General features: G+C 48.6%; 1 protein-coding gene across 2 annotated transcripts in view; it reads right to left on the reverse strand.

Moving 5' to 3' along the window:
• Window positions 1–2,491: 2,491 nt before the first annotated feature.
• The window catches only part of LOC119853162, a 73,295-nt gene continuing 52,418 nt past the window's right edge, over window positions 2,492–23,368 (reverse strand). The window contains exons 4-5 of one of the 2 annotated variants that reach the window (XM_038395821.2): window positions 21,351–21,401; window positions 2,492–4,890 (exon numbers count right to left, since the gene is read on the reverse strand). In XM_038395821.2, coding sequence (XP_038251749.1) covers window positions 4,762–4,890; window positions 21,351–21,401 — 180 coding nt within the window. In that variant the 3' untranslated portion in view covers window positions 2,492–4,761. Of the gene's footprint in view, window positions 4,891–21,350; window positions 21,405–23,368 lie in introns of both variants that reach the window. The other variant, XM_038395820.2, reaches the window with a different exon arrangement.

The following is a 23,368-nucleotide window of genomic DNA, read 5'->3' on the forward strand; positions in this document are numbered from 1 at the left end:
TGTGGTCAAACACTGTCAGCCTGGCTTACAGCTAGCTATGCCATTTGCTAGCTCCTGAAATCTCAACATCTTTTCTTTCCTTAGCTCATTGCTTGTTCCTTGAATAAGTCAATTAAAATCTAACTGACTCTCTGCCAAGATGCCTGTTGTTTAAATTTGTTCTCTTCACAAATACTGCCTAATTTTCCTTTTGAGGATGCCATTGGCCTTTGAAGAGTTCCTCTCTCCCTTAGTGAGTCCACTTGCCCGTTGCATCATGGGGCAGTGAATTATCGAGGGAAGCCTGCCCTTGCTGTTCCCAAATCCCAGACAATAGATCCTTGCTCACCTGCACTATGCCCATGTGGAATTCACACAGAAAGCACGGTGGCTTCTTGTCATTTCTCAGCAGAGATTCAAGGGCAGAGTCACTAGTGAGATCTTGCTTTGCTAAGACTTTTACAAAATAGAGGCCTGATTCTGCTCCCATTTAAGGGAGCGGGAATTTGGCCCCTGGCTTCAAGGAAAGTAGAATCAGAACATTTGGTAGCAGACTGTGACCTCCTATGAAACAGAATTAAAACTACTTTTGTCCAGTGACGAAGTGAAATTTGTGATGGAACATCTTTGTTTTTAATTATAGTTGTCCATTTAAGGCCCAGATCATGTGTCTGTTAATGTAAACAGCAAAAACACACACTGACTTCAAAGGTGCAGAATGAGGCTCTCAAAATTCTTGACTTTTCAGTCAACACAATTTGAGGAGACTTTATCAGCGTGACAAGGGGTGCGAAAAAGTCTGCCAGTTCGTAGTGCAAATTGCCGAAATGCAGCAGAATCCCATTCCAGAAATGTTGCTGTCTCCCCTGCTCCTACAAATTGACCCAATACGTGTATACATACCCTACATGCATACACCTCCACCTACAACTCTCCCCCCCAACACACATGTCCTGCCCACACCACACACACATACTGTAGGGGACCTCAATGCCCATCAGCCCCCTCCCCACTGTATATCTCCTTCCTCCTGGCTAAGAAGGGGTTATGATGGCGTGTTTTTTTTTCCACTTAGTTATCTTGGGCCTGATTATGATTTCACTGACTCAGGTTACACACTGGAGTAAGTCCCCTTGCTTCAGTGCCATGACTTCTGTTTTACCCTCAAATTTGCCTAATGGTGGGTATTAGCAAGAGCTTTGTGCTGGAACACCAGCTAGCGTTTAGAGCAGGTTTTTAAATGCCTTACCTTTCCTAGTGTGTGGATGATAAAAAAGATATGCCTGCTGCAGATGTGACGCAAACCAGTCATAGTAAAGCAATGTATAGGATGGTCTGGGGACATGGCTCAGCGTATTGAGGGGGGGGACTTTGGATGGTAAAGTGGATAGTAAATAAATTTCTATGGGGATGGATGAAACTCAAAAGGACTGGCAGTTTGGATAAGCAGCCAAAAGGTCAGATGCTCATTTCAAGCTCTTTGCCCTGGGAATGGGGCCAGATAAAGTTAATAGGATTTCTGGTCAGGTGATACATACAGCAGCCCAGTTGGTAATGCCCTGGGCCACATTCTCCTCTCATGTCACTGAAATTCATGAGGAACGCCTCCAAGATCGATGGAGAATCTGGCTCCCCTCTCCCCAGCCACCTCCCCAGGGATGGTGAAGGCAGCAGAATGGGAGCTTCTGGGCCACACTGAGGCATAACAATGTTTCCCACGTAAAGCCCAACAGTCTGTTTTCTGCTCTGAGGGGAAACACCTGCATGTCTCCAGCTAGAGACACTAGTAGCAGGGGTGAGGGCTGGGAAGAGAAGTTACAGGTGCTGCCTTATTACTCAACCACAAGCAACCCCCCACCCCCTTCCCCCCAGTTGTGTGCAGCAGGGGAAGGGCTCACTCTGAAGCTGAGATCCCAGGAATCAGGAGGAGCCAAAAAGAAGCTATGCTGAGCTAGAACGTGCTTTGTTCACACATCGCATTTTTATAGTGGGTGACATGATTCCTGGATATAGTTTGCACAAGGTACTTGGGAATCCACAGGGCTGAAAGGAGCTGTACACATCCAAGCTATTTATTCAATTACCGCTATAGTAGTTGATTGAGAAATTCCCTTTTGCCAGCTCGCGTGATCTTAGCGCAAGAATTGTGATATTTGATGTTTAACTTAAAGCCCTAGCTCCTAGAGCCGAATGATATGGGTGGAGACTCAGCTTTGGGTTTTTTTTGAAGTAACCTTCTAGCCCTCATGGCTGTAAGAAAAGCTTGAAAATATGATCCAAATGCACCCTAAAGGCTCAGAAACCAAAAAGCAAATTACCACCCCCCCACAACATATTTATTCAGGGTTTTTTAGTCAATCTCCTGATTTGGGGGGGGGGGCGCGTGACTCATGATTTTTGAAGACTTGGAGATGGCCGTACTGCCTCAGAGCTTGTCTCATTCTCCATTTCCTCTGTAAACACACCCAAGCCTTAAAAGCCAAAGAGACGAGCTCAACAACAGGCGTGAATATAGCAGCTGTTAACATTTAACTTTATTTTTCTTCTGATTTAAAAAGAAAAGAGAGAGAAAAGTTACAAAAGTACTAAAGAAAGGCAACGATATTGACAGGAACTTTCTGTTGTCCAGTCCCACCTCGTGGAATATCGTAAGAGACGGCAGCACACGGCATCTCCTCGGGCCAATAAAAACACCTCATCTTGCTGGGCGATCAGGGTCTGATTCCAGCAGCACCGACTGAAGCCTTAGAGTTGGGGGGGCACCCAAATTTTTCCCAACTGAAGGCTACACTGGAAATTTGAGGCCCATACTGAATAAGCAGAAAAGGGAGCCATGATATGGCTGCCCTCATCTTTAATATGGAGGGGTGCAGCCCCAGGAGATGAGTTCTCACCGTGCAATGCTCCAGCTTAATCCGGAGGCAGTTAAAGATCATGTGCATCATCAAAAGAGGGTATCAACAGAAACCCCTCACCCCCGCCCCCCGCAGGGAGGAAGATCAACTGGGAGCGACATCTGTTTTGAAAAGAGCACGCCCTGCCGGAAGCCACTAGAGCTTTCATTCCCAACAAAAGCACCCAGGGAATAAATCAAGCCAATGCCCTTTATTTAATGCTGGTGAAAGGGGCTTTATCTGCGGCCCTGAAATCTTCTAGTCACAGCAAGGGCAGTGTCAGGACACGATTCCCCCCCACTACCCTCTCCTGCCAATGTGCCCCAACTCGGAAGTGCAAGGAAAGAAAGGGAGTTCAATCTCTGTGGCCCAGCTGGCTTCTCTGCTGAGGTTCGCAGCAAAGGGGCCAGTTAGTACTGGTTTGACATGTGAGCTGTCCTAGGAGAGTGGGACTGGGAGCCCACCAGCTCATTTTACATGGGGCACCAAAGAGCTCTCCACACAAGAGCACGTGGAAATTTTTCAGAAATTCACAATTCCTCCACTGGGCCCCTCGTACTCCAGAGAAGGAGAGGAAGTTACTGCAGCCCTGCAAAGCATGCAGCTTACGCCCCCTCGTACCTGCCCAAGGCTCAGAATGCTTGCTCAGAGCGGGGGAGCATCCAGGGAACAGGGGCTTCTGCGCCAGATGGGGACACAGGATCTGAGTGCACCAAGCACAGGGCCTCCTCAGCTCAGCCAAGTGAAACAAGGGCAGCCCAACGTTAACTGCACCTTTCGTGGCAAAACCCCTCCTCCCCGGCTGTCCAGTGAGACCTCAAAACTGGTTCAAGTCTCACTGGTGATGAGGCCTTCTGACATGCCTACCCTCTGGAAACTGCCGTAGTCTGACAACAAGAGCTCCCTCCAACACGCACCACCTGCCACGCCTGTCGAAATCATTTGCTCTGCTGGTGTGACCAGACTCAGGTGAGCTCAGCATTCACCCCAGCACAGGCTACAAGGCACCGGCAGAATGAGGGTTCAGCAGGCTTCCCAGAGAGCGTGTTGGACTCTGCTGAACGTGGGGTGATGTCACCAAACTCAACCCTCTCTGGGGCCAGTCACAGGGAGACACCCAAGGACGCCTCACCCGACTCGTTTTTTCACTCTAGCCCTGTAGCATGAGGACTGAAAGCGGATGTCTCACTGTATCCATGGACTGCTGAGGACATATCTTCCATTTCCCACCGCAAAGCCCAGCAGAAGCCATGGGGATTCCCTTAACGCTGGTGCTCTCTGCCTGCCCATTTTAAGCATCTTCAGATTGGATCAATGCCCCAACAGCAGAATAATCAGTGTAGGCACCTGCAGGCTCTACATGCACACTCCCCACCCCCCCAATTCCCAGGGCCCGTCAACTGCAGCAGGATTTCAAATGAGCAACCTCGCAGAAGGGGCCCATTCTCTTTGTAGGCCTTAGGCAACCTCTGTCTCCAGCCCTGAGAACTCTTCAGTTTGGGGGAAGCAGCTGGCCCTCCAGCAAACCATTAGAAGGCAGAGAATCTGGGGAGAAATCTGCTCAGTTCTGGTGGGCATGTGGTAGCAACCTGCCCGATCTCCACCACTGCCCTCTAAGCAGTGACTGCCTGCTAGCCCTGGAGGGCTAAATACACCTGGCATGTCCGTGAGGCTGACGCCATCTTCATGGCTTCACAGTAGCTTATGAAGCAGACTTGCTCATTTCACTCCGACTGATGTGAAACTGGGCCCTGCTGCAAATCCACCTGCTTCTCCACTGCCACGGAGATTGCTATTGCAAAGATGTCCCCGTCCCACCCACATTCCATCCCATCCCTGCCAGGGGGATTGGTGGTACGACAATTCCTGAGGTTTCGGAGAAACTCCTTCAGTAGGCACATGACGGTTCTTCAACTGGAGCTATTGGGCTCAGGGGCTTCAAGGTGCTGAGGGAACGGAAGGCAAAGGTTGATGGGTCGTACACCAAGTGGGATGGTGGGCGGCTCCCGTTCACACTCTGTAAGGAAAAAAGAAAAGGCAAAAGGAATTTGTCAGTGCTCATGCATGCTGCAAGCAGCGAACTGGTTAGTAGGTACGTACATGACTATCCTCTCCTGGATGCAATCATATCTGCCCCAATGTGTGTCACAGGCCCTACACCAACAGCTAATAGCAACAGCACAAACGGTAAAGTTATTTCCTCTTTTTCTTCGTCCCCTATTCTCTCTCATTTCTCTCTATTCTGTCTTTAGCTTCTCTCTAGTACATCTCCTCTCTCTCTAATCTGTTTGATCTCTCTAATCTCTTTCTATTCTACCCCATTGATCTGTCTCTCTAAACCTTCCCTTCTCTAGTCCACCCACCTCTTGCTTTCTGTTGTCTACCTCTCCAATCTATCCCATTGCTTATCAAATCCATCTCTCTCTCTCTCTCACTCACACACACACACACACACACACGTTGCTTCTTACCTAGAACCACGTCACCCTTTCTCTGGGGAGGTTTGAGTCTAACCGGGATTATAGTTTGCAAATGAACCTCTTGGATTTGCAGTCTCCATCCCTCCCTCCCTCCCGAAGGAGTTACCCTATCTCAGTTCAATATAGGCAGGTTCCTCTGTATGCGCCTGATTTTCAGAAGCTCTGAGCATCAGCAGCTCCCACGGAAAATCAGCTGGAGCAGCGTGTGCTCAGCATGTCTAATAATCATACCCTCTCTGGATTTTACACATGGCCTGGAGACATCCAGCCTGTCATCCATTCTGGGCTAAACTGTGCCCCACGCCTCAGACCAGCGTCACTGTCCAGGCTTCCTCTGAGGGAACAATTCCACATGCGTAAACCAGGTTGAATAAACAAGAAATATAACAACCCACAAGGTTGCAAAGACAGCTCAGGATGGAAAGCGGGTAGGTGGTGACCAATGGAGCCGATCTTATCTGCAGAGCTGGGAGAGAGCCTGTCCCACGCAGCAGACAATGCAGTCCCAAAATAAACCACACTGCCTTCGAAGAATGCCCAGGAGCTGGCCGGAGCTCTTTCAGGGTCCTACAGATCATCGCAGTCAGGGCCTCACAGCCTGGTTTATACCACAGCCCCCAGAGACTCCTCTAACAACGAATCTACCCCTAGAGCGTGACACCATCTCCCCCTTGGCCAGGAATGGGTATCCGTTAGCCCCACCAGGGGGCAGCAGAGCATTCAGGTGGAAATCCCACAGAGAGTTTATGCTCTGGAATTGGGATACTGTCAACTTATGGTTAGCATTCTCCAGTCCTCTCCTTCCAGTCCCATCCTGCTTCCACTGAAGTCATTGGGAGTTTGGCTGTGGGCATCATTGAGAGCAGTGTGTGGCCAGGAGAGAGGGCAGCTGTGGGCTATACCTTAGGCCACCACGGGCTACATTTGGCTCAAAGGCTGCTGGTTGGATGCACCAGGACCTGACTCCAGCCTCCACACACTGTCTCCTCTGCATCCCCTAACAAGGACTCTCCATTTTCCTGAAGGCTAGTGTTACTCGCCCAGCCTGGGTGGACGGCCCTTTTGTCAAGGGAGCTTTTAGAACTATTAGCAGCTCTTTTGTCCCATGGTACAGAGCCATGACCTCTGACACCTCAAGGTCATGTCTAACATGTGGCGGTCACCAGACCCAGAGGCCTCAACCTTTGATCCCCTCTTCCCACTCCCTGATGAATTTTAATTTGGGATCAGCAGGAGGCCCCAGCCTTTCCCTGCAGGCTTTCTGGCCAGCTGAGGTAGTCAATGGGGTTGTTACACCTTAGAGATGGAGAAAATCTGTTAGATCATCCAGCCCCTGCAGCATTTACTTTAGTGTAGCGATGAGAGCAGGGATTGGTGTGGGACGCAAGAGGTACGGGGGGAATCAATGTTTCTAGGTTCTATTCCCAGCTTCGCCACGAATCCGCTGTGTCCCCAAGCGACAGCATTTATTTTAAAAGGAGACCCGCACAAAAGCATGTGTGCACCGTGCCTTGCAAACACGGCTGCCCTCTCATCCCCAAATCGAGGTGGTCTGTCAGCATGGAAGATACCAAAGTTATGCCTGGCATCAGGTCGGCCCACAGCTCCAGCCAACAAATCGTGCCCTGCTACCTCCCCTGACACCTTGGCCGGCCCAATGAGAAACAAGAGAGGCATATTTAAGAGCCTCTGCTCAATAGACACCTGCTGTGGGGTTATATATGGTGCGTGCTCTGGCAGGGCTTAGAGCTGGAGGGTAACGTAGCAACCCCTATTCAGAGCTAAGGGGACAGAATAAATCAGCAGATTTGTCCCTCTCCTGAGCAAAGCTGCCGCCTGTCAATGCTAAGAGGGGAAGGAGGGCACTGCCAGCTCTTTGTTCCATTTTGAAATGCCAGCTGCGATGAGGGGAGATGTCTAAATGAGATGATTTCTGCGGGGGAGAGCAAAGACCCAGACAGCAAGAGAAAGATCTGGGGAGAGAGGGACCCAGAGGACCTAAGAAAAGCCACTCACAAAACTCATCATGTCTGAGGCAGAAAGGAGCTCTTTCATCCTCCGGGATCCACATGTGGATGAAGCAGCCTTCACACTGGCCCCTGAAGAACCAATGTGAGGAGCATGGCACAGAACAAGAGCAGAGGTGGAGCCGGGAAAGACATGGTGGGAAAGGACGAGTTCCCAGGAGGCTGGTCTGCTCCGAGTGCTGCTTCTAACTGATCCATTGCTGCCCTGCCTTCAACCCAGCCTGTTTGTTGTATCCAGCTGCTGTTTCACATCACACGCAGTTGTAAGGGATTTGGGGCAGGGCTGTCTGTTTACTATATCTATGTACAGCACCTTCTACAATGGGACCCCATCCCGGATTCTGACTTCTTTGTCTGGGTAATAATGACATAATAAAAAAATAATAAATAATGTTACATTTGTGTCACTCCTTTTGAGACAAAGGCACTGTAGAGACAGTACTGTAAGAATCATTGGAATGCAGCCACCTCTGAGGTAGAAGTTGGCTCACAGTGCACAACAGCCCCACACAACAGCTGAGGACAGGAAGTGAATATTGTATCCAATTGAAACCACAGGAGAGACAGAATCATAGAACCGTAGGACTGGAAGGGACCTTGAGAGGTCTTCTAGTCCAGTCTCCTGCACTCATAACAGGACAAAGTATTCTTTGGACCACCCCGACATGTGTTTGTCTAACCTGCTCTTAAAAATCTCCAGCGATGGAGATTCCACCACCTCCCTAGGCAATTTATTCCAGTGCTTAACCACTCTGACAGGAAGCTTTTCCTTATGCCCTACCTAAACCGCCCTTGCTGCAATTTAAGCCTATTGCTTCTTGTCTTATCATCAAAGGTTAAGAATATTTTTCTCTGGCCTCCTTGTAACAACCTTTTATGTACTTGAAAACTGTTATCATGTCCCCTTTCAGTTTTCTCTTCTACAGATTCTACAAACAAACCCAATTTTTTCAATCTTCCCTCATAGGTCATGTCTTCTAGACCTTTCATCATTTTTGCTGCTGTTCTCTGGACTTTCTCCAATTTGTCCACATCTTCCCTGAAATGTGGCATCCAGAACTGGACACAATTCTCCAGCTGAGAACTAATCAGCATGAAGTAGTGCAGAAGAATTATTTCTTGTGTCCTGCTAATACATCCCAGAATGAGTTTGCTTTTTCTGCAACAGTGTTACACTGTTCACACTGTTTAGCTTGTGATACACTATGACCCCAGATCCCTTTCTGCAGAACTCCTTCCCTAGGCAATTGGTTCTCATTCTGTCTGAATGGAATTACTCTAATTGAGACTTACTTAGGAAACCCGTAGACTTGCAGAAACTGCCACTGGATCTTTTAAAATCTCAAGTGGTCAGGGTCTGTTTGATGTCTGATCCCAAAGATGGCCTCTCCCACAGCATAGCATCCCTGAGCCCCATGGATTCACTAGTGGTTCAGAGGGAAGAGCACCCTTGACTGAATTGCCATTACCACTTCCTGCAGAGCTGGTGTTTTCCTGGGAGTTTAGCCTCCCATCCTCCAGGTGATCAGACCTGACCCTGCGAGACCATTTGGGGGTGCAGCGTGTGGTCATCTCACTCTAATCCTCAGGATGATGTGAAGCCCTACTGATCTCCTCCCAGAAAGGAGGACTGCCAGGTGGGAGAACAGAGTCAACTTCTGGTTCCTCCTAGTGCTTTCACTTAGTCAGGGGAACTTTCCTACCAGCCCTGTCCTTCCCTCTGGCATCTAACTGTGCACTGTGGCCAAGGTGAGGAGAGCCGACTCTTGCTGATACAGGAGATCCAAGTCACGCCCCTGTTGGCAGATCTTTGCAGAGCTTGCCATAAACCTGCTCAGCAGCTGCTGCTGTGCAGCCACAGCCCAATTCTTGGAGAAGTGCCTTGGAAGGCAACGCTGCGGTGGGTGAGGCTCCAAGGCACGGCCTCCACTGTAATGGCATTCTGGGCAGCTGGGAGATTCAGACAGGTCCCAGTCTAGTATGGCTGCACGTTCACTGCAATCATTAACCGGAGGTCCTTAATGGATTAAGCAATGTATTTACACAGCTGGAGAGCAGGCTGACAGGCCACAACTTGGCTGCTGACAGAAGGGCGCACACTTGCTCGGACTCGCACCTGCTCAAAACACACACATCTGGCACCGACTGGCACACTTGTTTGCACAGGCTCACTTGCACCTTCACACGTGCACACTCGTTCCCACAAAATCACATGCATGAGCACACTTGCATGCACACGCACCCCCTGATCGCTCACCCTGCCCCCCCCCCCACACTGTGACATGTAGGCATTCACAGGGCTTGGCTTCTGTGCACCATTGCCCTAACTTGAGTCCCAACCACACACAAAAGCATTCATGCGGGTGGGGTGGTGCTTTTAACTCAAATTGCCTGGGCCTGGCAGGAGGTATCGGCTACAGTTTGCGCTATCGCCAGCTGCTGACCCCATTGTCCTGTGCAGCAATCCAGTCACTCTGTGCAGCTGGAGTGCCACTTCACTGTGCAGCTAGGCGAACTCGAGTGCAGGTACAGTTACCGGAGCAGTGTGAATGGCAGCTCTGGTAGCTGTACATGCACTCGCCCTTCTCTAGCCACCTCACTCAAAATAGCAGGGACGACGCTGCAGCCTGGACTTTTGCATGGGCGGTGCACGTGCGTAGGTGACTGGGGGGATCAGGCGGGCTTATGTGGCTGGTACTGAAGCCCCTGCTGCAGCTGCATTGCAGCTATTTTTAGCGAGCTAGTTCAAGTCCAACTAGCAGGAGCTGCCATTCATACCCTCCCATCTACAATGTAGATGTACCCTGAGCCTCAATCACATACACTCACTAATGCTGGGGTTCTCAACCTTTTCCCTTCTGAGCCCCGCGCCCCCAACATGCTATAAAAACTCCACAGCCCACTTGTGCCACAATAACTGGCTTTCTGCATATAAAAACTAGGACCGGCATCAGCGGGTAGCAAGCCGAGCAACTACCTGGGGCACCCCGCCATAGGAGCCCCCACGAAGCTACATTGCTCAGGCTTTGGCTTCAATTCTGGGTGGCAGGTCTCAGGGCTTCAGCCCCAGGCAGTGGATCATCCGCTTTCTGCCCCAGGCCTCAGCTAGTCTAATGTTGGCCCTGCATGGTGGCCCCCCCCGAAACCTGCTCGCAGCCCCCATAGGGGGCCCCAGACCCCGGGTTGAGAACCATTGCTCTAATGCACACACACACACACAAACTCACACACTTCCCCTTGTTTGTATATACTCACTCGACACACTCGCTTACACGGACGCCCATTTTCCCACATGCACACTCTTGCAAATCTCGACCATAACAACAGCCTGTTATCAACGTTGTACAAATGCAATAAATAAGAAACCCATCTTGAAACACATTAATTAAAGATCAACTAGAGAAAGTCTGGATGACAACTGGACCCAGGGGACCCAAAGGCAGGCAGGGACACCACGCAGATTCAAGATGACAGAAAAAATCAAGAATTCCAGAGCCCATCTGATTGGCTTCTCTGTGAAAGCAGAGGAGTTTGCAGCTGTCCCACAAATAGGTTTTCTGCCTGAACTGTACCTTAGGCATGAATAAAGAACCATGGAAAAAGCTAAATGGGGAAGAGACGGTGGGTTTAGGGCTGCAGAGCTTAACCCCATATAGAGTTAAAACCTAACACTAGCCAGGAAAACCCAAGGACAGAAAAGGATGAAGCCAGTGCTGAACCAAAGCTGTAGCACACTGCTGTAGGGTGCTGTGTTGGCGATGCCATCTTTTGGAGCTGATTGAAAACCAGGGGTCTGACAGCTTAACAAACTCCTGGTCCTTGTCATAATACCGAGGGACTTAGCACTGGTTTCCTGGCCGAATTCAAACTCAGGTTAATTCACACACTCTGCCAGCCTAAATTTCCTTTGCAGTTTCAACTGGACACAGGAGTCATCTTTTCTCCTTGCGAAGTGCTGCTGTGCTCTGTTAAATAGGTGCGGCATTGCACACCAGAGGTGGCTGCCTCTTGGTGGTGGGTGAAATTTGTAGGTCCATTTGTGAAGTCCTTTGAGATAAAAAGCACCATGTAAAGGCTCATGTGATCCCCCCACCATGTATGGAAAGGAAAAAGTCCACAGTGGGGCCCTGCAAAGGAAATCCATGACTGTGCGTGATGTTCTGCCTTCGGAAGTGGGCAGGACCAGAAGTGTACAGGAGGATGTTTCCCAGCCACCACTTGCAGAGGACCCTACAGGAAAGTCGGGGAGAGTTAATGCTGCCTGAGTCCATGTGGCAGCATTAGCAGGCGCAGTGTTTTTAATCCAGTTCCTTCTCTCTTCCTTGTCACCCCTGCAACATTGTCACAAAGCACCAGAGACCTTTCAACTTCGATGTATAAACTCATAAACTGTGGGGGAGGAATCAGGGATCTAGTCCCAGCCCTGTCATGTACTCGGTGTGTGGCACCAAGCAAGTCACATTATCGCTCCTGTGCCTCAGTTTCCCATCTGTAAAATAGGGGGATAATCCCCACCCCAAAGGGATGTGTTCAGGATTAATCAATGTCCATGTGCTGAGATCCACAGAAAGGCAGTTTCCTATAATTTACACTCTTGCTTCGGGTACTTTGCAAAATATAGATCCTCAGGCAGGGTAACCTGCTGTAGCTCCATTAACTTCAATGGGGGTCCAATGGTTTGCACCAGCTGAGGATTTGGAGCTTAGTCTGGGATAATATCCAAAATACGTCTCCTGAAAGAACTTAACTTTGGGACCAGGGTTATATGTAAACACAGTTCCCTCTATTGGAGTTAGGAATGAAATCCCAGATCCAAACACTCCCTTGCTTGAGGGAGTTCAGATCCAGAGCTGAAGGCTGCAGCTGTGGCCTGTCCCTGATGTTTACAGATATCTTGCTGACTTTTCCATCTCCCCACATCCTTCTGTACAATCATGGAACTCTCCAGGTCTTTTCCTCCATTACCTAAGAGCTACCCAGCACCCACTTCACGCTGTACAGCAATGTTACTAGGACCAGTTCAGCTTGTGAAGGTCACATAAACACACCAGTGTCCTCATAGAAGGGAGGGGAAAAAACAAAACCGCCAAGTGTTTGCAAATGTGTTTGCAGAGTTGTCAGGTGGCAACTGGCAGTGCTACAAAGGTGCAACCAGACAATAATATGTGAACTTCTTTGGAAAGACCTTCAAAGAGGCCTAACACATGCTTTATGGTCAGTTATCCATAACCCAGGAGAGCAGGAAATGTGCCAGATCTGGGTTCTTGCTGATGCCATCCTACAAGGTAAGCCTTTTCCTCCCCTCTTTCTGGCATGTTACTATGCCTTTGAGAAAGCAGATCACCGGCCCTGATTTAGCCTGCCTAATAAGCTGAGGCCCAGAGGGCATGTGATGAAATGAAAACAGCAATATATTTAGCAAGGTATGCTTCTGAATGCAATATGGCTAAAGCTGCGTGGCTCACTTGCCACGGAGACTAAATGAAGACCTGCATTCTGGACACTGTTCTCGCTATGCTCCCATGCGCCGGCCAGTGCGAAGCACAGCAGGGTCACAGCTCATCTGCTTTGTCCCTCTCTGCTTTGGAATAGCTAGTGCCCCAGGGGTACTAACTAACAAGCTGCAGCCTGTATAGTGCAGGGACTGCAATTATGCCTGGCCCCTGTGACGAGGGCACAAGGCGGGATCTCCTGACCTAGCACACCAATGCATGGACAAGAGACAACCTGGTCCTTATTCTCTCAATTACAACTCCACCGAGTCTTCCCTGATCACTTGTCTGTACTCTGCTGAAGTTGCAGTGCCCCCCTGTCCTCTTCCTATGACAAGGACGTCCACCTCCCTACAAGGCAACATGGCCGGGGTCTGAAATTTACACTCACTTTTAGTTCCATTCAGAGGCTGGCCCTGAAACCTGCAGAGGAATGGGACCAATTGTTTTGCACATGTTGCATGCTTATGTGTGACCTCCATCCTCCACTCTGTGTTAGCCCAGGGCAGTGCAATTCCACAGAACTAGCTAGTTTGGCATGGAGGAGATTATCCTTCCAATTTAGAAAGAATCAAAGTTAACAGCGCAAAGTGAATATTAATCATCCTGGCATAACTAGGCTGCTGGCACAGTGCACTTGCCTCTGGACAAACAGCCTCAGTCAGGGAAGCCAAGTACAGTAACTGGGCATAGGATGACACGAGGTGCAGACGGAAAGAGGATTACTCTGCTGTGGACTGTGTGAGCGTGAATGGGAGCCAGGTTCTCACAAGCCTCGCAAACAAAGGGGAGCCTGGAAACAACTGCAGCAGCACTAGATGCAGTGAACAAGGAAAGTGCCCCACCACCTCTGATTTTACTTCCTACCAGCAAACAGAGGAGTTCTGATGCAGCACCATTAGCCATGGTGCAACCCTCATCTCCCCCCCACCCCAAAACATTTGTCCTGTGTCACCTCATGGGCCTCTCATTTCCAGAACCCACCAGGTGACCTCACAGGCCCCTTTCCTAGTTGTGTGACCCCATACCCCCTTCTCAATTCCTCTGTGCAACCCTATAGGTCTCTCCACCACCTCACTGGTGATCCTGCAGGCCTGTTTCATTCCCCCCACCCACAACTGTCACAGTCCTGGGCTTTTTGCTCCTTTATTGCAGCTCTCCATGTGAATGGCTCTTTCCAACTCATCTTCTTCGCAAGTCCCTCACATAGGAGCACAGCAGCAAACATCAAGGATGGCACCTCTGTTGATGCTGGGCCAGCCTCAGAAGGGGCAGGGTTTCAGTTTGGAGGAGCAGCTGAATATCCGGATACTTCTCTGGATTCAGATTCAACAATGTACTGAAAATCTCAAGGAGAGTTTGGGCAACTTTAATATCCACTTCCCACTCCTTTCTCCATGAGCCACTGGAGCTCCTTATGATAGTGCTATCAGCCTGAGCTCCCTAGAAGGGAAGGAAGGGGTGTAACACTACATGGTATGGGATGAACAATGATGCCTCCTCACTAGAGCCATTCCTCCCACATCCACGTGATTAGGACAGAGGGTTTTGGGACTAAAGCCCAGGACTGAGTTCACCTCATTAAAGACTTCTGGGTTCTCTTCCTGTCTCGCCCAAGGTCACCCAGCAAGGCTTTAGCAAAGTCACTTCACCTGCCTGTATCTCAGTTTGCCTCGCTGTGAAATGAAGATCATGACATTTTCTGGTCTGTTAGGCTAAATTCATTAATGCTTGCAAAGCACTGATAGATGTGCAAAATGCCATCACCCTCTAGCTCCTTGGGAAGGCACATTCTTTGCGCTTCATTGCAAAGCGGAGATGTGCATCAGTGATGCTCTGCCACCTGGCATACTTCTCATTGGCAAACAGCGCGAGCCTTTGGCAAAGGCCAGCACATCTTCCTTTTGGCTCCAAGATGAAAGGTTCCCTTGTTTTAAGGGAAGAGAACATGGCGCGGTTTTCTCCAGCAGCCATTTAGGATACAGATGCCTAAGATAAGAGGCGGGGAAGCCATTCCCGGGACCTGGCCCCTGTCCAAGCAGGACACATTCTCAGGCACTGATAAGACGGAGGCAAGAACACAAGGGAGTTTATGTTCTGATTTTTAATCCCTGTTTTATTTTCACATTACAGAAAATGTCTCCCTGATCGGGCAGATTATCAGATTGGCCCAAAATCCACACTCCTTCTCTGCCTGCCCCCGAAGAGCTCTTGAGACACATGGGCTCTTAGAGGTTGTGTCCTCTACATGCCTGTTGCTGCTGAGATAAGAACAGCTCTGTCAGGCTCCCATTCAGGAATCCTGCACGCACGCTGTGTGAGTGAAGAACAAGGAAATAACACAGGGTGATCCCCAAGAGGCAGGGGACAAAAGATTCTCCAATATTATCATGCAGCCACCTTCCTCGGCCAATTGGATGCCTCCCTTCACACACCCACACCCAACCCCACTCATGTACATTATACCCACAGACACACCCCCACACACACACTATTCCGTATGCGTATGTACCCTGCACAAAAATGCACGACTCACATGCACTCATGCAAATCCCCAACACACACATTACACACACACATCCCCGCACTACATCACAGCTGCATATAGCCATTACAAATGTTGCACACAGAGAAACCAATGCGCACTTTACCACACCTTGTGCACATGCACCTGCATTACACATGAAGGTATTGCCTGGACATACTCCACATATCCATTATGCACACATCCGTTTTTCACACACAGTTTGTTACCCCCTATTTATTTGTTCGCTCCTGCCTATGGGTGGTGATCCTCCTACTCCATTATGCCTTGAACCCTCTCTGGGGATCTGGTCTTCCACCACAGCACCTGGTGCCTCAGAGTTGCTCTGCTGGTGCTCCTGCAAGTGTTTCCTACAAGGCCAAGTCACTGCAATATTGGGGGTTTTATCAATCACTCTCTATTAATCTGCCTAGGTTCTTGATAGCCCATCACCTTGCTTAAGAAAAAGAACTGCTGAGCGGGATGGAAGGGCTGCTGCCTCACACATCCTGAGCTGACATAAGGAAAGCAGCATCTTAGTGCAACTGGCTGGGTGAGACAAAGTCCATGCAAAGGTAAAACCCAGGCTAGGTCAGTAGCCCACTCCCGGGAGCACAAATGTTTCTAAATGCTAACGCAGTGTGTGTGCTCCAGAGCAGAAGGGCCAAAACCGCTATCGCTCATCCTGACCTCTGCTCAGTGGCGCTACTTTTCACACGATGCTCTCAAGTCCCAGATATTCCAGGGGTGTGGGCAACATCCTCACAATGTCTCACTGAGACATGATAACGCTGGCAATGGAGCCCCAAAGACGTCATGTCACAACAACTATTTACAAGAACAATATTTTTGAAATGGCAACTCTCTCATGGAGATGTACGCTGCTCTCCTGTAGAGCCTTACATCTGAGATCTCAGAGTGCTCCCCTGACATTACAGTGCTAAGCGTCAAACACCCTGGGAGGTAGATCAGCATCCCTGTCCCAATCTCACAGATGGGGAAACTGAGGCATGGAGAGGTGAAGTGATTTGCCTAAGACTATTCAGCAAGTCAGTGGAAGGGCTAGGAACAGAACCCAGGAGGCCCTTGATTGCAGGCTCCTGTACAGGGTCGGCTCTAGGCACCAGCAAACCAAGCACGTGCTTGGGGCAGCACATTTCCAGGGGCGGCACATTCATAGGTGCCAACTTTACCCAGCGCTGGTGAGAGTGGAGGTGAGCTGGAGCTGGGGGGGCAAGGGGAGGGCCGCAGGAAGTATCCCTCGGCGGGGGGCAAAGGAACCGCTCCCCACCCCAGCTCACCTCTGTTCCACCTCCTCCCCCTGAGCATGCTGCCACTTCGCTTCTCCCCTCTCCCTCCCAGGCTTGCCGTGCAAAACAGCTGTTTCGCGGCAAGCCAGGGAGGGAGGGAAGAGAAGCGGCAGCACACTCAGGGGAGGAGGTGGAGGCAGAGCAGAGGTGAGCTGGGACAGGGGGGCGGGGCGGGGAGCTGCCGCTGGGAGCAGAACACCCACCAATTTTTCCCCGGGGGTGCTCCAGCCCTGGAGCACCCACGGAGTAAGCACCTATGGGCACATTTCCAGGGGTGGCACATTCCAGGGGTGGCATTTCAACCAAAAAGCGGGGGCGGCCAAAAAATTTTTTGCTCGGTGCGACAAAAAACCTAGAGCCTGCCCTGCCCCTGTACAAGCAATTAGACCGCACTGCCTCTCCACCTGCATACACTTCAGGCTGACGCTGTTGCAATCTCTCCTTATGCTGCGACAGAATCTAGGCAGTTGCTAGCAATCTGAATTTAAAGAGAGATTGTAAACTCTTTGCAGCAGGGACCATCGTTTTGTTCTGTGTTTGTACAGCACCTAGCATGATGGGGTCCTAGTCCTTGAGTGCGACTTCTTGTTGTTACTGCAATGCAAATTGATCTCACTTAGGGACTTATGCATCTAACCTGCTTAGGCACTTCTGAAAATCCCACCAGGTGCACACTTGCACCTTTACACACCTAAGACCTTGAAAAGCTTGCCATTTTTGCATCAACGATGTACATGTATTTGGAATGTGAAATTTTTGCCTGCTTCTAATGTCAAACCATCCTTACTTGGAAATACTCGCATTTCCACTCAGGACCCAACACTCTCAGTGGGAAGAGCAATCGTCTCAGTTCACTGCGAAGACCACTGACTTCCAAGGTGGATTCATGGGCCACCAAGAACAGCAAGCCACGCACAGGAGCGGAAGTGCAACCGGCTTCCTTCCAGCAGCCCAGCCCCCTCCCGCAAGCGGTAATCATGGAAGCACTGATGGTAAATAGAGCTTTCGCCTGTGATTCTGACCTTCCTGGATGGTAGAATAGAGTAGAAAATGTTTGGGGTCCTACGTGCACAGATTGTCAACACCTCCTTTGCTGAGGCAAGTCTACCACTCACCTTCAACTATTCAAGAGTCTGACCACTACAAAAGAAACTTTCACTCGGTGATAGAGACCTATGGAAATGACCATTCAGTGTCTCAGTGGCTGTCTCCAAGGAAGCTGAGTTGAGCCACTTGTCAGCCGCCATAATCCGGGATCCCTCAAAGTCAGGTTTCAAGTCGGGCCATGGTACAGAGGGAACCCTTGCTGCTCAGACGGTTGAGCTCCGTACGCATCCTGCTAGGTCTCTCAGCCCCTTTTATACTGTTCATCACCAAGTACTCCTATCCCACCAGCTGAAGGGGGAACAGAAATGCCCTGAAATGACTCATTCTTCTTCTCATACCAAACCCAGAAGGTCATTATGGGCATCTTTCAGAGCCCTCCCCTCTGAGTCACACACGCTTCAATCCTCTCTCCCATATTCCTCAACATGTATATGATGCAGTTACGGGAAAAAGCGCGACCACAAGGTCAGAAGTGCTAGCCCAGTTCAAGGTGTCTCCTGATATTCAAAGCTCTTAATGGCACGGGGCCTAGCTACACGAGGGGTCACCTCTCCCACAACTATATTCCACTGGAAAAATGAAACTATTGAGGAGGGGGGAAGAAATAAGCATGGGGTACAGAACTTTGACAGGATCTGGGCCTACACTATGGAACTCACCCCTCACAAGAGGTAAGGATGACCAGGAATGTCACCTCATTCAGAAACAAATGCAAAACTATCACTGACATGGCTTCCCCTCAATACAGTCCTCTCACGTACACAAAACCCCAACAGTCTAATCACAAGACTTGCTCCTTCCCGCAGAGCAGCAAGAGAGAAAGGTGCTGACATTTTACATCCCTGGATGGTGTCATAAGAACCCAGATAGACAAATTTCCGCTTCTGTGAAGTCCATGTGAGTTCCGCCAGAGCAAGGACTGAGTAAATGCTTCAGGAGTTGGACCAATACAAGTGTAGTAATACTTTACACTCCGATAAGGCCTCACACCTAAGGATCTCAACATGTTTTAAATATTATTTCCATTTATAGATGAAGAAAACGAGGCCCAGAAAGGTTAAGAGATTTGGCTGAGGTCACACAGTGAGGCAGTGGTTTCTGACCCCGCTCTAACCACTAACCACAACTCTACCTTTCTAACATGTGGTTCTTTTCTGAATTAAACCTCCAAATGGCTTTCTTTTAGCCCATCACCAATTAGGACTGCACTGCATTGTTATTTATCAGCAATGTTGCTACAGGACTGACACAGCCCGAGCCACTACTGAATCAATGTCACACAAAACCAAAGCAACCACCCAACTCAACGCTGAGCATATGGCACTAGAAGTCTTCCATGTAAGAACTGGTTATGTGGCTAGACAATAAGAATGGTCCAGTGGTTAGGGTACCCCTGGGCTTTAGGTAACCTGAGTTCAATTCTCTGCTGTGTCACAGACTACCTGGGTACCTTCAAGCAAGTCACTTAGTTGTGTGGTGCCTCAGTTTCCCAGCTGTCAAATGGGGATAACAGCACCTCCTTTGGGGGGAGGTGAGAATAAATCCATCAAAGACAATCAGGTGCTCAAATCCTATGGTAATGGGGCTTACATAAGTATCTCAGATTGAGAGATGCCCTTATCCCTGTTTTCCTGGGGTGACTTCAGAAGTATGAATCTCACCCCACCTGTCAGAAAGATTGCGCTCTACTTGTTTGTTTTAGTGAGGCCTGACACGGCCTCAATAGGGAGGGAAGGAATAATTCTGTCTCAGCTTCTCCAGGGCATACGAAGCGAGCTGGAGTAATGAGCTCACCGCACTCAGGAAAACCTCCCTTGAGTCTCTCGCCTCCCTTAATAGGTGCCACTGAAACCCGTGGGGACCTGTCACCCAAACAGCACAGGAATAACCACCAGCCCAGGGACAGAAAAGACAAGGGGACTGAAAGTGTGTGTGCCTAGGGGGTGTGTGGAAAAGAAGGAAGCTGATAAACAGCTTGCACAAAAATACAGGGGCCACGACTAGACTGGCAGCGTGTGTGGGCAGGACGGATACAGCCTTTGGGAAGCCCGGTATGGGAACAGCAAGAGAGGGTGGCTGGGAAGGAGCGAGCTGCACGGACAGAGCGCTCTAGAGGGGGGGCGCTTCCAGTCAGGACTGAGAGACTTGATAAGAGCTGTGCTGGGTCACAGCTGGGGTTCCTGCAGGACGCGACTGGAGTGCCTTGGCAGAGGGGATTAGTATGGGGTGGGTGGGGGGAGAATGATGGCATGGAAAGATAGTGCAGCAGATTTGGGTTCACAGAGGGCCTCAATGCTCCAGTTCTCAGTTCAGTTTGCTTTTGGGGTGAGATGTCATGAGGATACAGTGTAAACCACGAAGACACTATCATGCATGTTGGTTTGCATTTGCCATTCATCACCTAAGGCTGTCTAATTGTTGAATGCAATTACTGCAATGATAGCGGCTGTTTTTACACAAGGAACATTTGCTTTCTTCTCTCTGGTTAGCTGATGGTGTTGTTTTTGCCTGTATATTACAGTTACACTGTAGATCATCTGAGGATCATTTGGGACTCAGCTGTTAGCTGACTGAGGCATTTGGTTTAGTCTCAGGAATGCTAGAGTGTGGGATATCACACACCAATCTCCCACAATGCCCTATAGATAGAATTGTGAGTTACCATTCACCAATATGGAGCTAAGATACCTTTGAATGAGATGGTGGTTAGTCAAAGAGTCAGCGAGAACAAAGTCAATGTATTAGGAGAGTATTGTGCAAACCCTCCCATGAAGCTCTTTCAGCGGACTTCGATGCCAATGTCCCCTTGGAGAAGGGCAGCATGGTTCAGTGGTTAGGGCACTGGCAACCTGGGTTCAATTCCCTGCTCCACTCCAACTTGTACAAGTCACTTAGCCTCTCTGTGCCTCAACTCCTCATCTGTGAAGTGGGGCTAATAGCACTGCCCTACTTACTAGGGTGCTGTCAGGATACATTCATAAAGAACATGAGGCGCTCAGGTACTCTGGTAATGGGGGCCACATAAATACTTAAGATAGTCCTGACCTGCAGCTCCCATCCCTGGTTATTCCAGTCCTGAGTCCCATACAATTCTCTTCAGTTGTAACCTGTAGCCACGCTCCCTGCTACTCTGTATCTGGGACTCCCGCACAGCCCTGCCGATGCATTTCACTCCCGCACTGCTATAGCCTTGTTATTGCAGACCTGGTCCCCTCCTGATCGAGGAGGATCAGAAGTGCTCTATTGAAAAGTGGCTTTGTGTAATTACATGCATTTACAGGATGCCGTAGACTTTCACTTCAAGCAAGATTTGACCCCAAGGTCTCCAGAGCAGAAAGGCCAATATATGAGCCTCTTTAGCACCATGCCTCAATTATGTTGATTGTAGTCCAGGCTCAGAAAAACCCTCCAGACCGACAACTCAGAGGTAACCCACCCCAAAGGAAACCTCTACAGACCAACTCTCATTTGTAGAGATTCAAAGAGTGACACCTCATTCCGACACATCTGGAAACACACCGGAAATAGGCAACTTACGCGAATTTTAATAACTCTTGTCTTTGCTCCACAGTTCTTCTTGAGCAGCATCTTCTGGAAGAGAAACAGAATGCAGGGATTAGTAGCAGTGGTGTGCTGGAAACACAAAGCTTGCATGGAGTCACTTTACGTCAAACAGGATGGAAGGTCCAGAGGACTAAGATAAGACAGGAATACCAGATCAGATCAGTGGTCCATCTATCATACTGTCTTTGATGGTGGCCAATACCAAGTACTTCAGAGGACAGTGAAAGAAACCCTATAGAGAACAATTATTGAAGAACTTGCCCCCAGGAAAGTTTTTTTTCCTAGTTTCCATCAATTAGTGATTGGTTCAAGCCCTGAAGCAGGAGAGTTTATATTCCTTTTGGAAGAAAAAATTATCCTATTTAATGTAAGTGTGGATGTTCCTGTTATCCGTATTTATTATTATATATTTATTTATTTATTTAGAGTTACATAATAAATTTAAAAAGCACCTACTCATGGCTCTAGGTTCCTCTAGTAGGTATTCAAAAAGCCATCACACTTGTCATAAAATATGGAACCATACCTTTGAACCGGAGGAGTTTCTTATAGAAAACAGCTACAGAGACAACCAGGCTTCCACACAACTTGAGTCCCAGCTCTGTCTCCTTTATTCATCAGAAAGTTTTATACAGCACCCAGACAAGTAGGGGCTGAATAACATCAGAGTTAGTCCAAAAAAATCTGATAAAAACGTTTGTAGTTGGAAAATAAGAGCTTTATTGAAAACTAAATATTTTATGGAAAAATATTTCAGTGAAATATTTCAATTTTTCAAAATGAAAAATTTGGAGGAAACACCAGTTATTTTATTTATTTTTTTATACAAATAGTGGATTTTCCACCCTTTCTGTTTTCCACTTTTTACTAGCTGGAAAACAGTAACAAAGTATAGAAAAGCGTTTTCTTCCTCGCTTTCCTACACTTTGCTATTGTTTTTCAACTTGAGAAACTTTCCCCCACTTTCTGTCTGATTTCCAACTTTTGCCAATTGGAAAATAGTAACAAAGTGAGAAGACTGGGGTACTCCCCAGTTTTTCACACTTTTTTAAAAACCTCTCTCTTCCTTTTTCCAGTGAAAAAACAGGCAAAATACATAAAGGGGGAACAAAGCATCTGAAAACTAAAATAAAAAACAAAAAACCACAAATACTAGGTTAAAAAAAATGAAACAAAAGTAAACATTTGAGGTTAAAAAAAAACAAACATTTTAGTCCTGAAACAAAAACAACAAATTTCCATGAAAACCAAAAAATTTTGATCCACTGGGGAAAAAATAATTCCATTTTTTCACTAGCTCTAAGTAATCTACTACAAATAAACACACCTTTACAATACTAGTGCAAACAAAGAAAACAAAGCAACCTCCCAAAACTTAGAAAGGGAAGAAAAAGCCACCCACTACCAGCACAAATACCAGGGCAGGGCACCCAGCCCTCCGTAAAACCTTCCCTCCCCAGATACCTGGGGAAAGAGATGGGTCTTGCAGTACATCTTGAAAGCTAACAGATTTGGGTTTGTTTAGACCAATTACATTTCAAAGTATAGGTGCAGTGAGGACTGTTAATAGCTGACAAATATAATTAGTTACTTGCCTGAATCCACCATTTTCACTGGCCATCAAAGGGCTTTGTCGCAGCCATATTAGTTCCCGCCCCAGAATTCTGCCCTGTAACCACAGCCTGTGGTGTCAATGCAGCCCCAAGATCTCTAACCCTGAAGGGACTCCAGCAGCGATTAGCACAAAGTAGGTGCAAGCAGACAAAGAGAACTGCTGAACGAACCCAGGCCTGTGCCATCCGGATCAGCGCGTACTTCTTTGGGAATTCCTATAAAACAATGCAGGGCTCCATTCCCAGCACTGCTATGAGGGAGTTATTGTAAACTTGGTATTTACTGAGAGGAGTCTGCCTGTTTTTAAGACCCCCCACAATTGTTGAGTGAGATGAAGGGAGGGCAAGGCTGGGAACCTAGTGGGGCTAAATGTCCTT

This window comes from Dermochelys coriacea, chromosome 3 (assembly GCF_009764565.3).
Source record: "Dermochelys coriacea isolate rDerCor1 chromosome 3, rDerCor1.pri.v4, whole genome shotgun sequence".
In the NCBI taxonomy this organism is placed as follows: Eukaryota; Metazoa; Chordata; order Testudines; family Dermochelyidae; genus Dermochelys; species Dermochelys coriacea.